Below are 12,228 nucleotides of genomic sequence, written 5' to 3' on the forward strand. Positions count from 1 at the left end.
GGAAGGAAGGAAGGAAGGAAGGAAGGAAGGAAGGAAGGAAGGAAGGAAGAAAGAAAGAATATGAGTTTTCCTTACATCATTCTCTTCCCATATCACTTATTTGGGAACAAGTAGGAAAATCATCAGCTACAGCGTCGTGGACTTTTTAGAATCCATAACTCCTAGAACCAATGCCTCCGGACGATGGGACTGGAAGGACAGGACTAGTTTGAGGAAAATGTGGGGAGACAACCAGATGAAGGGTAAGCATTAAGGGTTTGTGAGACAGGAGCCAGGACAATGGAGGTTTGTTTTCATTTCTTTGGGTTTTCCAGCCCTCCCTCCATGCCCTGGGAACATCATTCGACAAGATAAAGGCAAGACAGAACAAGAGGCCTGAGGTATCAATTACTTTATTATTCTGCAGGGACAGCCCCAGGGCCCAGGGCTCTGCTACTCTTTGTGGATGTCTTCGTGGGCGGCCACACCCACCTTTATCACCAGTATGAGGAACTCCTCGAAGTTAATTGCACCATCACTATTGACGTCCAACTCTTTGAACCAGGTATCTGCATCCTTTTTCTGTCAAGATGAAGGAGAAAGAAGCCGGAGTGTAAAGACCTTGGCAAAAGCCGAGCCATGGCTGTCTACATAGGGTGGTGTGGGGGACCAGGGACCCAGGGCTTCATCAGCCAGGCAGAAAACCCCGACCGCACCCAGCCCCCTCCTCACCTTCATGTAGCGAGGACACTCTGTCTCTAACAATTTCTTCAAGTCATCCCTGTAGAGGGCGTGGTAATTCCCCTTCTCCAGGGAGTACTTGTGGTAAACATCAATGAGGGAGTTCATGGCACTCTCCAGTTCCGTCAGCATGGTGCCCAAGGATCTGTTCCACCTGGAACACGGGGCACATTGGAAATCCCAGGATGGGGGTGGTGCCTCTGCCCCCAGCAGAGTGAAGACTGGAGGGATACTCATTACCCCAAGTAACGGCTTTGTCCTGGCCTGCACCATTCAAAGAGCTAAGCCCAGTGGGTGGCTATGGGTTTCCGAAGGCTACGATGGAAAGGGGTGTGGGAGGGGAAGGGTCCACACACACACAGTGCCTGCCAACTCTCCCTGTGCCCTCAGCCAAACAACAGTGTTAGAGGACCCGGCTCTGTCTTTAGCCCTGTCTCACCGTCTTCCTCCAGGAGCTCTGGATCTTGCTCCAGACTTCCCTGAGCTTTCTCTCCCCTCTCTGCTCCACTTCCAGCCTTCCCCACTGGGGGCCCAGCCCCAAAGCATGGGGCAGACTCAGGCAGTCCTACTTACCAGGTCTCCCCGAAACAGAGTTGACAGAGGACATGCAGGGTTCAGTGTCGGCTCCCTTTTATAGCAAGTCAGGCTTTGGCCAGCTGCCATGGCCCTAGGTCGTGCAGAGACAGCTCCTCCCTTCCCAAGTTGCCACAGTCTCTGGTTTCCCAACCAGATGAATGGGGCAATCACTGCACAGAATGAAAATTTCTGATGGGACATGGAGGGGTAGGAAAGGTGGAAGGAGGAAGGCATTTGCCAGGCAGTAATGCCCAGAAGGAGAAACCAGGCAAAGACCATGGAGAAGACTGCTTTGGTGAGAGCCACTGGCATCATCTGGCTTGGCCAACCAGGATGCCCACTCTTGAGTCCTCCTCACCATTGCTGCTGCTAATCCCATGCACTGAAGCCTATCCGTGCGTCTCTGAAACGGAGCTGAGTTGAAAGCATCATTTTGAGCGTTTGCGTAAATAAGCACATTTCTGCATGGCTTTCATCAGATCCTTGGAAGGGTCCAAAGGCCCCTAAAAGGTTAAGAAGACTTGTCCTAGCTGCTGGATTTTAGTAGAGAAAGCTGGGCTATTTCTACAATGGCTGTTGTTTGTGTGTGGTTGGACTCTGTGGGACATGTGCTGCTGTATCAGGCTCTCTCCCGCAGCCCACACCCCTACCCAGCTCTCTTGCTCCAGAAGCTGGGGGTGCACTGTGCCCTGGGACATGGAGGCTGGCTTGGGGTCCTTCTGCATGCAGGAGGGACTGCGTAAACACGGCAGGGACGCTTCAGCCCTTCCTGGCGGGAGTGTGAGCCTCTGACCCCAGAAGTCTGGGCTGAAGAGGAACCCAACTCTGTGGGGGTCAGCTGGGGAAGAAGGGGTTCTTTGGAGAAGTCAGAAGTGCTTTGTGGCCAAGGGGAGAAGAGGAGGTGGCCAATTCCCCCAGGATTTCAGGAGGAGCAAGTACTCCCTTCCCCCAACAAGATACCACTCAGATTAACTGGCTTCCAGTGCTCAAGATTTGTGGTGTATCTCTATTGTTACAAAACACGAGAGTCTCCGTACATGCCTATCAGAAAGGCAGTGCACAGAACCCACCTAGTCTGTGACAGGGAAGCAGACACCCAGGAGGGTGAAGCAGTTCACCCAGAGTTTCCCAGTGCACAAGTGTCAGGGCCCAGAGCATCATGAGCCAGAACATGACCTGACAAGTACATGACTCTGCTGAGAAAACTCTCTTCTCTGCCTCATTCCTGCATTCAACAGATGCTTACCTGTGCCTCTGCAGGATGTAGGCCATCATCGCCTCCTGGGGGAAGTGGATGGGATTAGCTTCCTTCTCCTTCATGTTTCCACAGCCCTTTGGGCTTCATTAGATCATGACCTTTATAGCTGTGTGACTTTGAGCCAATTACCCTCTCCTTGCCTTAGTTACCTCAATTATTCAGAAGAGATTAAAAATAGAGTCTACCTGCAACCCACAGAATGGGAGAAGATATTTGCAAATCATACATCTGATAAGGGATTAGTATCCAGAATATATAAAGAACTCCTACAACTCAACAACAAAATTATCCCAATTGAAAAATGGGCAAGGGACTTGAATAGACCTTTCTCCAAAGAGGATATACAATTAAGCAAATGAAAAGATGCTCCATATCACTAATTATTATGGAAATCAAATCAAAACCACAGTGAGTTATCACCTCAGACTCATGAGATCGGGTGCTATCAACAAAAAGCAGAAATTGGGACGCTTGTACACTGTTGGTGGGAACGTAAAATGGTGCAGCTGCTTTGGAAAACAGTGTGATGGTTCCTCAAAAAGTTAGAAACAATTACTATATGATCCAGTAATTCCACCTCTGGGTCTATATCCAAAATAATTGAAAGCAGGGTCTCAAATAGATATTTGTACATCCATGTTCACTGCAGCATTATTCACAGTAGCTGAAATGTAGAAACAACCCAAGTGTCCATCCAAGGATGAATGAATGAATAGAATGTGGTATATTCACATAATGGAATATTATCAGCCTTTAAAAAGGAAGGAAACTCTGACACTTGCTACAACACAGATGAATCTTGAAGACATCATGCTACGTGAAATAGACCAGTCACCAAAAGACAACTACCATTTGATTCCACTTACATGAGGTCCCTAGGGTAGTCAAATTCGTAGAGACAGAAAGTAGAACGGTGGGTGTCAGGCCTGGGGGAGGGATAATGGAGAGTTAGTGTCTGTTGGGTCTAGGGTTTCAGCTGCAAGATGAAAAGATTCTGGAGATCAGTTGCCCGGCAACGCGAATGTAGTTAACACAGCTGAACGCTTAGATGGTGAATTTTGTGTTATATATTTTTTGCCACAATTAAAAATTTAAAACTTTTTAAATGCTTCCACCCAAAAAATAAATAGAATCTACCTTACATGTTCTTGTAAGGATTAATTATAGATGAAAAATATTTCAGATTTGTGAACTTTTCTTAATATGTATTATACTTTAATAAAAAGTTTACACAAAGAACGTGTGAAGTACTTAGGGCAGTACAGAGTACCCGAGCGAGTGAGCACTGGGTGAGCGTGTACCCTGACGACTGCCCTGTGAGTGCCTGACTGTCCAGCCAGACTGTGAGCCCTCGAGGAACCAGGCTGGACCTTCCATCTCTGCCTCCCCAGGACCCAGCACAGTGCCTGGCAGACACAGTAACAGCAACAACGATCAGTAATAAGAACAAGTAATAGCAAACCAACATGGAGCGGGCTTCCACCATGTGCCAGGAACTGTTGTAAGCGCTATACCTATGTCAACCCGCTTAGTACTCACTATAACCCGAGAGGTAGGTGTTGTCATAATCCCCATTTTACAGATGAGGGACTGAGGCCCACAGAGAGACACAGCAAAGTGGCTTTTCTGAGACTCTCCTTAGGATTTGTTCATCAACCTGGGATGGGGCTCCTGCCGACCTGTCTCAATGGGGGTGAGGATGAGGTTGACGCAGATGACATCATCCCAGACCCCTGACCCTTCAAGAGATGCCTCCCTCAGGACGCCTGGATCACTCAGTTGGTTAAGCGTCTGCCTTCAGTTCAGGTCATGATCCCAGGGTCCCGGGATGGAGTCCCACAACGGGCTCCCTGCTCAGCGGGGAGCCTGACTCTCCCTCTGCTGCTAACCCCACTTCTGCTGGTGCTTGCTCTCTCTCTCTTTCACAAATAAATAAAATCGTTTAAAAAGAGAGTGAGAGGGGTGCCTGGGTGGCGCAGTCGTTAAGCGTCTGCCTTTGGCTCAGGGCGTGATCCCGGCGTTCCAGGATCGAGCCCCACATCAGGCTCCTCCGCTATGAGCCTGCTTCTTCCTCTCCCACTCCCCCTGCTTGTGTTCCCTCTCTCACTGGCTGTCTCTGTCAAATAAATAAATAAAATCTTTAAAAAAAATAAAAGGAGAGTGAGAGAGAGATGCCTCCCTTGAAGTCAGTCCCCTGAGAACACTCCCAGTGGAGACAGCTTTCTTTATCCAGAAATTAAGAAAACCATGCCCCAGGTCCAATGGGGCAGACCCAAGGCAGACATAAGCCACGACCTCCTCCTAGCATCACGTGCTTATCAGTGGAACTTGCTGACCAGCGAGACCCTGAAAGTTGCCCCAGAGTTGCTCTCCCTGGACCAACAGCCCCGGGGCTTCAGGGAGAGCAGCCACCAGGCTGAGCGACCTGGCAGAAGAAGGTGTCAAGAATTGGGTAAGCCCATCAGGGAACAGGCAGAGCCTGTAATCAGACCGAAGGACATGGGGAAACCCAGGGGGAGCGGAACCTTACAGGAAGGAGTTCAGGCCTGGGTGTGTGTCCCAATAGCCCAACCAAGCCTGTGCCTGAGGCTGAGGAAATGAGGACACAGCAGCAGAGCCAGTGTAGAAACCCCTGCCCCCACCCCAGGAAAGGGCAGGAGATCTAGGCTGAGCCGCACCCTTAGCACTCAGGGTCTGTGGAACCCAGCAGTCCAGTGAGACAGGCAGGAGGACTCTTCCCTTGGGCCTGGGGAGGTAGGTAGCCTGGCTCACCCGGCCATCCATGCCTCTGGTCGTGACTAAGAGGCCCAGAGGAAGCAGCGCAGACTGGGGAATCGGATTCCAACACACAAGGCCCAACCCACAGGTGCAGCAGGACATGCACCTCCGAGGAGCAGTGCCGACCCGTGGAGCTCGCAGGAAGGTCCCGCGGGAGATGGCACGGAGCGTCAAGCACTGGCAGGTTGGCAAATGTGCAAGGGGTGCCAGCGGCAGGCCAGGCCCAGGGAGCAGGGGGGGCAACACGGTGCTTCAGAGCTTCACTGGTCAGAAACAAAGGCCCCGGTTCAGACCACAGGGCACTGCCCCTCCTGTGGCATTCAGACCCAGCTGCGGGAGGGAACCAAACCAAGTCCTGTAAATGACCCCCCCCAGGTCATTGGCATAGGGGCAGTGATGGTTGCCCATTGTTCTTGGAAAACTCTTCATTGCTATCACAATACACTCAGGGCGTGGGTTCCCAGACAACCCTCTGAGAAGAAACCCACCACGATGGGCCCTACCAGGCCCTAAAGGCAGAGAAGACTGACCCAGAGAGATGCCGTATCAGATTCCCGGGCTCCCAGGGAGAGAGAGAAAACCAAACATGGAGACGGGCAGGGGCAGGTCTCTGCTGGGAGGGGTCAGAGACCTCAGGAGGGCTTGGGTGGTGAGTCACAGTAGCCCCAAGGGGAGTAATGCCCTCTTCAGCCTCTATTAGTAAAACCCAGACCCAACCCTTCTCCCCTCCCGGAAGCCCTCCCTGATTGACAGTAGCCTCGGTTCCACCCATCCCTCTCACCACACAGGCCAGAATGTTGCCCTTTGCCCTGACTTAGCGTGTGCAAAATGCACCTCACAACCTCTGCTCTCAGACTGGCTCTGACACCAGCCAGCCCACGCCAATTACACACGTGACCCTGCCGGGGTCTCAGGCCCAAGCCTCCTTTGTATACTTTGTACACTGATTCCTTGGCTCTCCTCAGCGTGGGCCCCTGTCTGGCGTGCATTCGTCCTCCCGGCCCCCGTCGCTCGTGCACGTGCATAGCCTGAGTGGTCAGAACATCACAGGTGAAACCCGTCTTCCATGTCAGAGAGCCGGTTCCCCAAGAGAAGAGACGCCCCCTCAGACTGGGGCTCCCGGAGTCTGGGGGCCGTGTCCCCCCCAGACAGGGGCTGGACTGGGTGAGCCCCCAGGGAGCAGCAAAGCTCCTCTCCGGACCCTCAGCGGATACCCAGAACCATGAATAAGGAATTCCCAGCACATCTGTGGGATTGCTTTATTCTCTTCCCTCACAGCTGTGCGTTGCACACGCGTGTGCCCAGAGCCCTGCAGCCGCGCGGGGGCAGGTGCGGGCGGAGGCCCCCTAGTGCAGGCTGTGCCGGGTGCAGTAGCTGGCGCACAGCTGCCGGCGGTACAGCAGGTGGTAGTGCGTCAGCAGCCGCCCCAGCACCAACAGGAACTCCTCGAAGCCGATCTGGTTGTCCTTGTTCTTGTCTGCAGCCCGGAACAGCTCCGAGACGTAGTAGGGCTCCTTCCGGCCCTGAGGAGGGGCAGGGGGTCGGTCACCTGCCCAGGCCCCCAACCCCACAGCCCGTGGCCGGGCCTCTGCCACCTTGCAGGACTCAGCCACTCCCTCAGGCAGAGGCCAGGACACCGCACGGGGCAGAATCAGGCTCCGAGGGGGAGATGTGGCGGGTACGCCTACAGCTAGACCTGGGGCTGCGTGGGCACGGCTGGCCCGCTGCTCTGGCAGCGCTGAGTGGCCTGGTGCCTCCTGACACATCTGTCCACCATTGGTGGCTGCTTAAGCCTGTCTTCCCAGCTGTGCTGAGAGCTAGCCAGCAGTGACAGCCTGGCCCAGGGGCTTCTGGACGGAAGGCCGTGCCCCCTCCTTCACACTGGCAGCTGCCCAGGGCACAGCCCACCTGCCCCTCTGGCCTGCATCCCCAGTACTGTTGCAGGGACACCAAGGAGTGGGACCGATGCCTGCATGCTATGCTGCCCAGGGATTGTTTGTGACACCGAGCCCGTGGCACCTGCGCAAAGTGCAGAAGGAGGGGAAAGTCAAGGTCATGGGCGCTGGCACCATCCCGCACGTCCCAGAGCAGGCGACCGGGAGGGCCGAGGGTCAGGGATGCTACGGGGGAGGAACAAAAACACTTGAGATGGAAGGGACAGCCAGAAAGAAGGCCAGGGTCAGCATGCAGCCCAGGGAGGAGAAGGCACGGGCGGGGTCATGGCAGGAGCCCCAGGCAGGGCCTCAGAGCCGGTTTCGGCAGGATTTGGCAGATGAGTGTGGGGACCCAGACTGGAGTCCTCTGAAAGCCTCCGGGGAAGAAAGTTGTTGCATGGTCAGCAGCTGGGGGCCTGGAGGGTGGCCCTCATCCCTGTGGGCCGATTTGCAACATGTTTCCCCCCACTGCCCACCACCATTAATTCACCTGATCTTATCTCCTCTGCAAAACTGGTTTATCTGAGACCCTGGGGCTTCCTGCGTGGGCAGGCTCTCCCTAGCTCCCCTCAGCTCAGCCCCCCTGGCCCAGGCTGCTATCTGTCTGCCCTGTGCCTGCTGTCTGTCCCTGAGGGCCCTGTTCCCCGGGCCGGGCTGTGAGCCCCAAAGAGCAGGGTCTAGCCATCCTTGCCTAGCCCCACGCTACAGGTGATTGACCCTGAAAAGAAAGTCACCCTGGTCCCCTCTGTCACCCTCAAGACGACACTCCAGTAAGCTAAGGACAAAGCTCTCCTCTGATGTTTCCCAAAGGTAGGTAAGGGAACAGGCCAGGTGAAGGAGGAGGTGCTCCTGGAAGGGGGTGACCTCCAGTCAGGGCACGGACCTGAAGCCCTCTGGAGGTCATGGTCCAGAGACCCCCTCAGGCATAGCACTGAGGGCAGAGGGCAGCACCCCAGACATTTCTGCCAGCCTTGCAGTCCCCAAGGTGCCTGGTAATTATAGGGCCTGATAATGGAGAAGATATGCAGGTCTGAGGCGGTTTCTGAGCTCCCAAACTGGTCCAAGAACCTCTCTTAGCCCTTCAGGCGGCAGCTAGAAGGGGACACTGCCTGTCCTACCCACCTGACTTCTGCCCAAACTGTTCTCACCCAGGCACAGTGACAGGAAGGTTTGTACTGGTCCCAGGAGAGTGGGCCTGGGGCTAAAAGGGTAGGCTTGGGGCAGGATCGCTGACTGAACTGGGCTGAGCATAGAGGGAAGACTTAGGACCTATTCTCTCAGGAAACAGGATGAGCAGAGGAATAAACAGGTTGGAGTCAGGACTAAGTCTCAGGGATGAGCTACACTGGGGCTGCAGTGGGGCCCGGCAGGGAGTTTCAGGAGAGGAAAGGAGGAGAAATAAAGCTGGGCCAGATCCACCCTCCCTCTGCCACAGTCCCTCCTGTCCCAACTCCCTCTCCCCTCCTCACTTAAGTAGGAATTCTCTTGGGAGATAGCTCCCCATACCTACACCCTCACCACTCGCTTCCAACCCCACAACCCACCCTATACTTCACCCCCACCTGACCCCAGACCCCACACACCAGGCTCTCCATGAAGCGGGGTACATTGTCCAGAAGCAGAGCCTTCAACTCCTCCAGGGACAGGGTCTCCACATCCCCCTCCCGGGCCGCGTACTGACAGTAGCAGCGGATGATTTGGAAGAGGGATTCCTCCACTGGCGTGTGTGTCATGGCGGCTGGGCCCTGGCCGGGACAGGAAGCAACTCGAGAAGTGTCACTGGAGCACCTGGGGACAGTGGTGAAGCTGAGGGGAGAGCAGCACCTTGGCTAGGCCAACCCACAGCAGATGGGCGCTTCCTCCAAGAACCTTCTGCCCTCTTGTTCAGCCCACCTTCCCGCACCTTGTCTCAGGTCCCCTCCCTACACTCCATCTGACCCCTTGCAAACATGGCTCAGAGGCCCTGCCCTGCAAGACTGCTTTGCTGTGAGCGCTCTGGACAGGGCTCTGGCCCTTCCCGGAGACCATGGGCTTCCTGAGGACAGGAGATGTGCTCTCTGCTCCTAGACCCTACTCTCAACCTAAGAGACACCAGAAATCAAGAATAAGAAGAATCCAGACTCCTTGGTGCAAGACAGCACTTTCCAAAGGAAATACTTTTAAACCCTTGAGAAGTCAAGATCCCTACTACTAGACTACTTCATACCACAAATGTCATATTGAAATAATTAAGCCACCCAGAAACCCCAACCCTGCTCAAGTGCTGTTTTCCTTTTTCAATCGAATGTACAGACAACACAAAGCTGCCCACCTTGTCCTGACCACTGCCTCGCTGCATGACCCTCTAAAGGAGTCTACTTGCCATTCATACGGTCCCTGCAGTCCTGAGTTGGGCTGGCCAGCTTTGGGGCAAACAGGGGCACCTACAGCCTCTTGTGGTCGCCCCACAGCACCAACCCCAGTGCTCTGCACACAGATGAAGTGCTGATGTCCCCACCTCCTCCTCCCCACATCCTGCAGAGATGAGATCCCTGTTTTCAGGAGGCAGGGTTACCCTATCAGCTCAGCAGTCTCCTCCAAATTCTGTACAGGTAAGAATCATAGCAACTGCTGGTTCCGACTCTATGGAGCCAGCCGAGCACTGGATAAAGCCTTTTATACAGAGTATAAATGTAATGTAATGTAATCCTCATAGTGACCTTGATAAGGTAGACATTATCTCCCCATTTTCCTGAGGAAGAAATGAAATCCAGAGAGGTTAAGTAAATTTCCCAGAATCACACAAATGCTCCACCTGGAGCTAGATTCGAACCAACTGGGAGACCACAATTACCCTACTGGGACATCCATCACAGCACACATTCTCAAGAACAGGTAAGCCGCCCACCTCCGCTTTCTTGGATCTGCACAGACTCAGCACTCTCCCCCCACCTCCACTACTCTCAGAAGTGCTGACCTGTGCTGTTGGGACAAGGTTGCTCCAAATCCACAGTGCTGGCCTATGGTTTGTCCTAGAGATTCCCCAGCGCTCAGGCAGGAGGTATTGGTGCAAGCAGGGGCCCAACCACCAGGTCCTACATCCTGCCCATCCTTGGTGCTTCTAATTACGGCAGCCAGTGTCGTGACTCTTCACAGGTTCTCCAGGAGCACGACCCACCGAGCCTTAATTGCACTCCTGAGATGACATCACATGACACTTGCTTCCTACAATTAACTCAACCAGTTTCAGGGACCCACCTTCCCTCAGAGCCTGATCTGAAGCATCTCAGAACCGCAGGACGTCACACTGTCCGTCTCCCTACCTCTGAGTTCATCCTCCCAGCTCCAGGGGTTGGGTGGGGTCAGACCCACAAAGTAAATACATCTTCCTCCAATGTCCTCCCTCAATTACTGAGCCCCCAGACTCTATACTCACAAAGCACATTAATTCATCCAACAAATATTTCTGGAGTCCCCACAGTGTGCGAGGACCTCGTTAAGGAATGTGAGTATGACGTGGGGTCAGCTCATAGGGTGGGGATGAGTGGAGGGGACAGCATTGCCCACTGGCACGATCTGTGAACACTACTGGCTTGGTGGCATGAACAGGGTACGCTGGTGCCCAGCAAGGAACACTTTCTACCTGGAGAAGAGTTGAAGATTTCCTTAGGGAGATGATATTTGAGTTGGAACTTGAAGAAAGGGTTAATTGCAGGGAGAAGCCTGGAGAAGGCTGGAGAGGCAGGAAGGAGACAGAGCATGAATGGGCCTGTGTGCCAAGCCAGGGCTGCACTTTATCCCAAGCACAGAAAGAAGCTGAAAGAGGGTTTTAATGGACTGGGTGATGGGCGGGATGTGAGAAAGAAGTGGTAGGAATAGCTTTGTTGTAAGAAAATAACTAACGGCAATTGTAAGTGACCCTACCCTGAGCGCGCCCCTTATCTCAGGCCAGCTCAGCCCTGAGTCTCCCCTGGTAGAGGCCACACGGGCTAGTGAGTACATCTCCCAGAAGGGGGCGCCAAAGGACAGGTAATTGAATCCCTGAATGTTGGCGGGAGGTTAGGGGAAGACCTAAACCAAAGACTTTTTCAGTTTGCAGGGTGAGCCTTCATCTACCAGACATAGTGATTTCTCCAGGAAATAAGTGGCTCACCAATACACATTTATGTTTCCAGAATAAAAACAGAGCTCAAATTTCTAAAATGTAACACAATTTGGCAATGCCAATCTACAGTCACAGAGATTTTTATTGAATACCTTTAATTTAGCCATCACTGTCCTGGGAATAAATTCACAAGAAAATAATTAAACAGATATTCAAAAGCAATAGGTAGTAAAATGTTCACCACTGCATTTTCTGTAGCCAAGAAACAAAAATAAAAATAAAAACCTTGAAACCACCTAATTAACAAATTTGATATACCAACATGTCCTTGGACCATCACTGGATAATGATCTGTCGTTCAAAAGGAACTCCACTTTTAACCCATACTTGTTTGGGGGGAGGAGCCCATACTGCACCCCTCTTCACCCTGACTTCTGCCCAACCTGGACAAAACAACTCCCTACACCGTCCCAATGCACAATGATGACCTCCTTCCCCAGCTCTGCTATGATCACTCTTCTCGCTTAATGCTAGACTGTGGGCAGCTTCCCACCCACTTCATCAAGGCTAGCCTGATTTTTTATGAATGCCTAGTGATTATTTGTTTGCATGTATCAAAAATTATTTGATTAATCCATTACTGGAAGACATTTAAATTACTTTAAATTTCTACATTTCAACCAACTCTTCCTTAATATTGACATTTCTTAAGAATTTTGCCATCTATGTTAGGTGCTGGAGAGAAGGGGGACAGAAATGGATTTACACCCCCTTCCCCAGCCAGAGCTGCCCCTCGTGTGCACTGAACCCCAACCCCAGACCAGAGCTGCCACCCACCTTCCAAATGCAAGCCCCTGAACCCCCAGCTCCATAGCTGC

General features: G+C 52.9%; 2 protein-coding genes across 2 annotated transcripts; both read right to left on the minus strand.

Moving 5' to 3' along the window:
• Nucleotides 1-376: 376 nt before the first annotated feature.
• Nucleotides 377-1,436, minus strand: S100A8 (S100 calcium binding protein A8). Its single transcript, XM_008696675.2, has 3 exons — nt 1,294-1,436; nt 712-874; nt 377-561 (listed from the first exon to the last, which is right to left on the minus strand). Exons 2-3 carry the CDS (start codon nt 850-852, stop codon nt 433-435), a joined length of 270 nt encoding a protein of 89 aa, XP_008694897.1. The 5' UTR covers nt 853-874; nt 1,294-1,436; the 3' UTR covers nt 377-432.
• A 5,141-nt stretch (nt 1,437-6,577) lies between these two features.
• Nucleotides 6,578-9,759, minus strand: LOC103668725 (protein S100-A15A-like). The gene is made up of 3 exons (XM_040634560.1): nt 9,629-9,759; nt 8,850-9,054; nt 6,578-6,855 (listed from the first exon to the last, which is right to left on the minus strand). Exons 2-3 carry the CDS (start codon nt 8,997-8,999, stop codon nt 6,679-6,681), a joined length of 327 nt encoding a protein of 108 aa, XP_040490494.1. The 5' UTR covers nt 9,000-9,054; nt 9,629-9,759; the 3' UTR covers nt 6,578-6,678.
• Nucleotides 9,760-12,228: the final 2,469 nt, after the last annotated feature.

The sequence above is a fragment of the Ursus maritimus genome, unplaced genomic scaffold, assembly GCF_017311325.1.
Source record: "Ursus maritimus isolate PB19 unplaced genomic scaffold, ASM1731132v1 scaffold_2, whole genome shotgun sequence".
Classification (NCBI taxonomy): domain Eukaryota; kingdom Metazoa; phylum Chordata; class Mammalia; order Carnivora; family Ursidae; genus Ursus; species Ursus maritimus.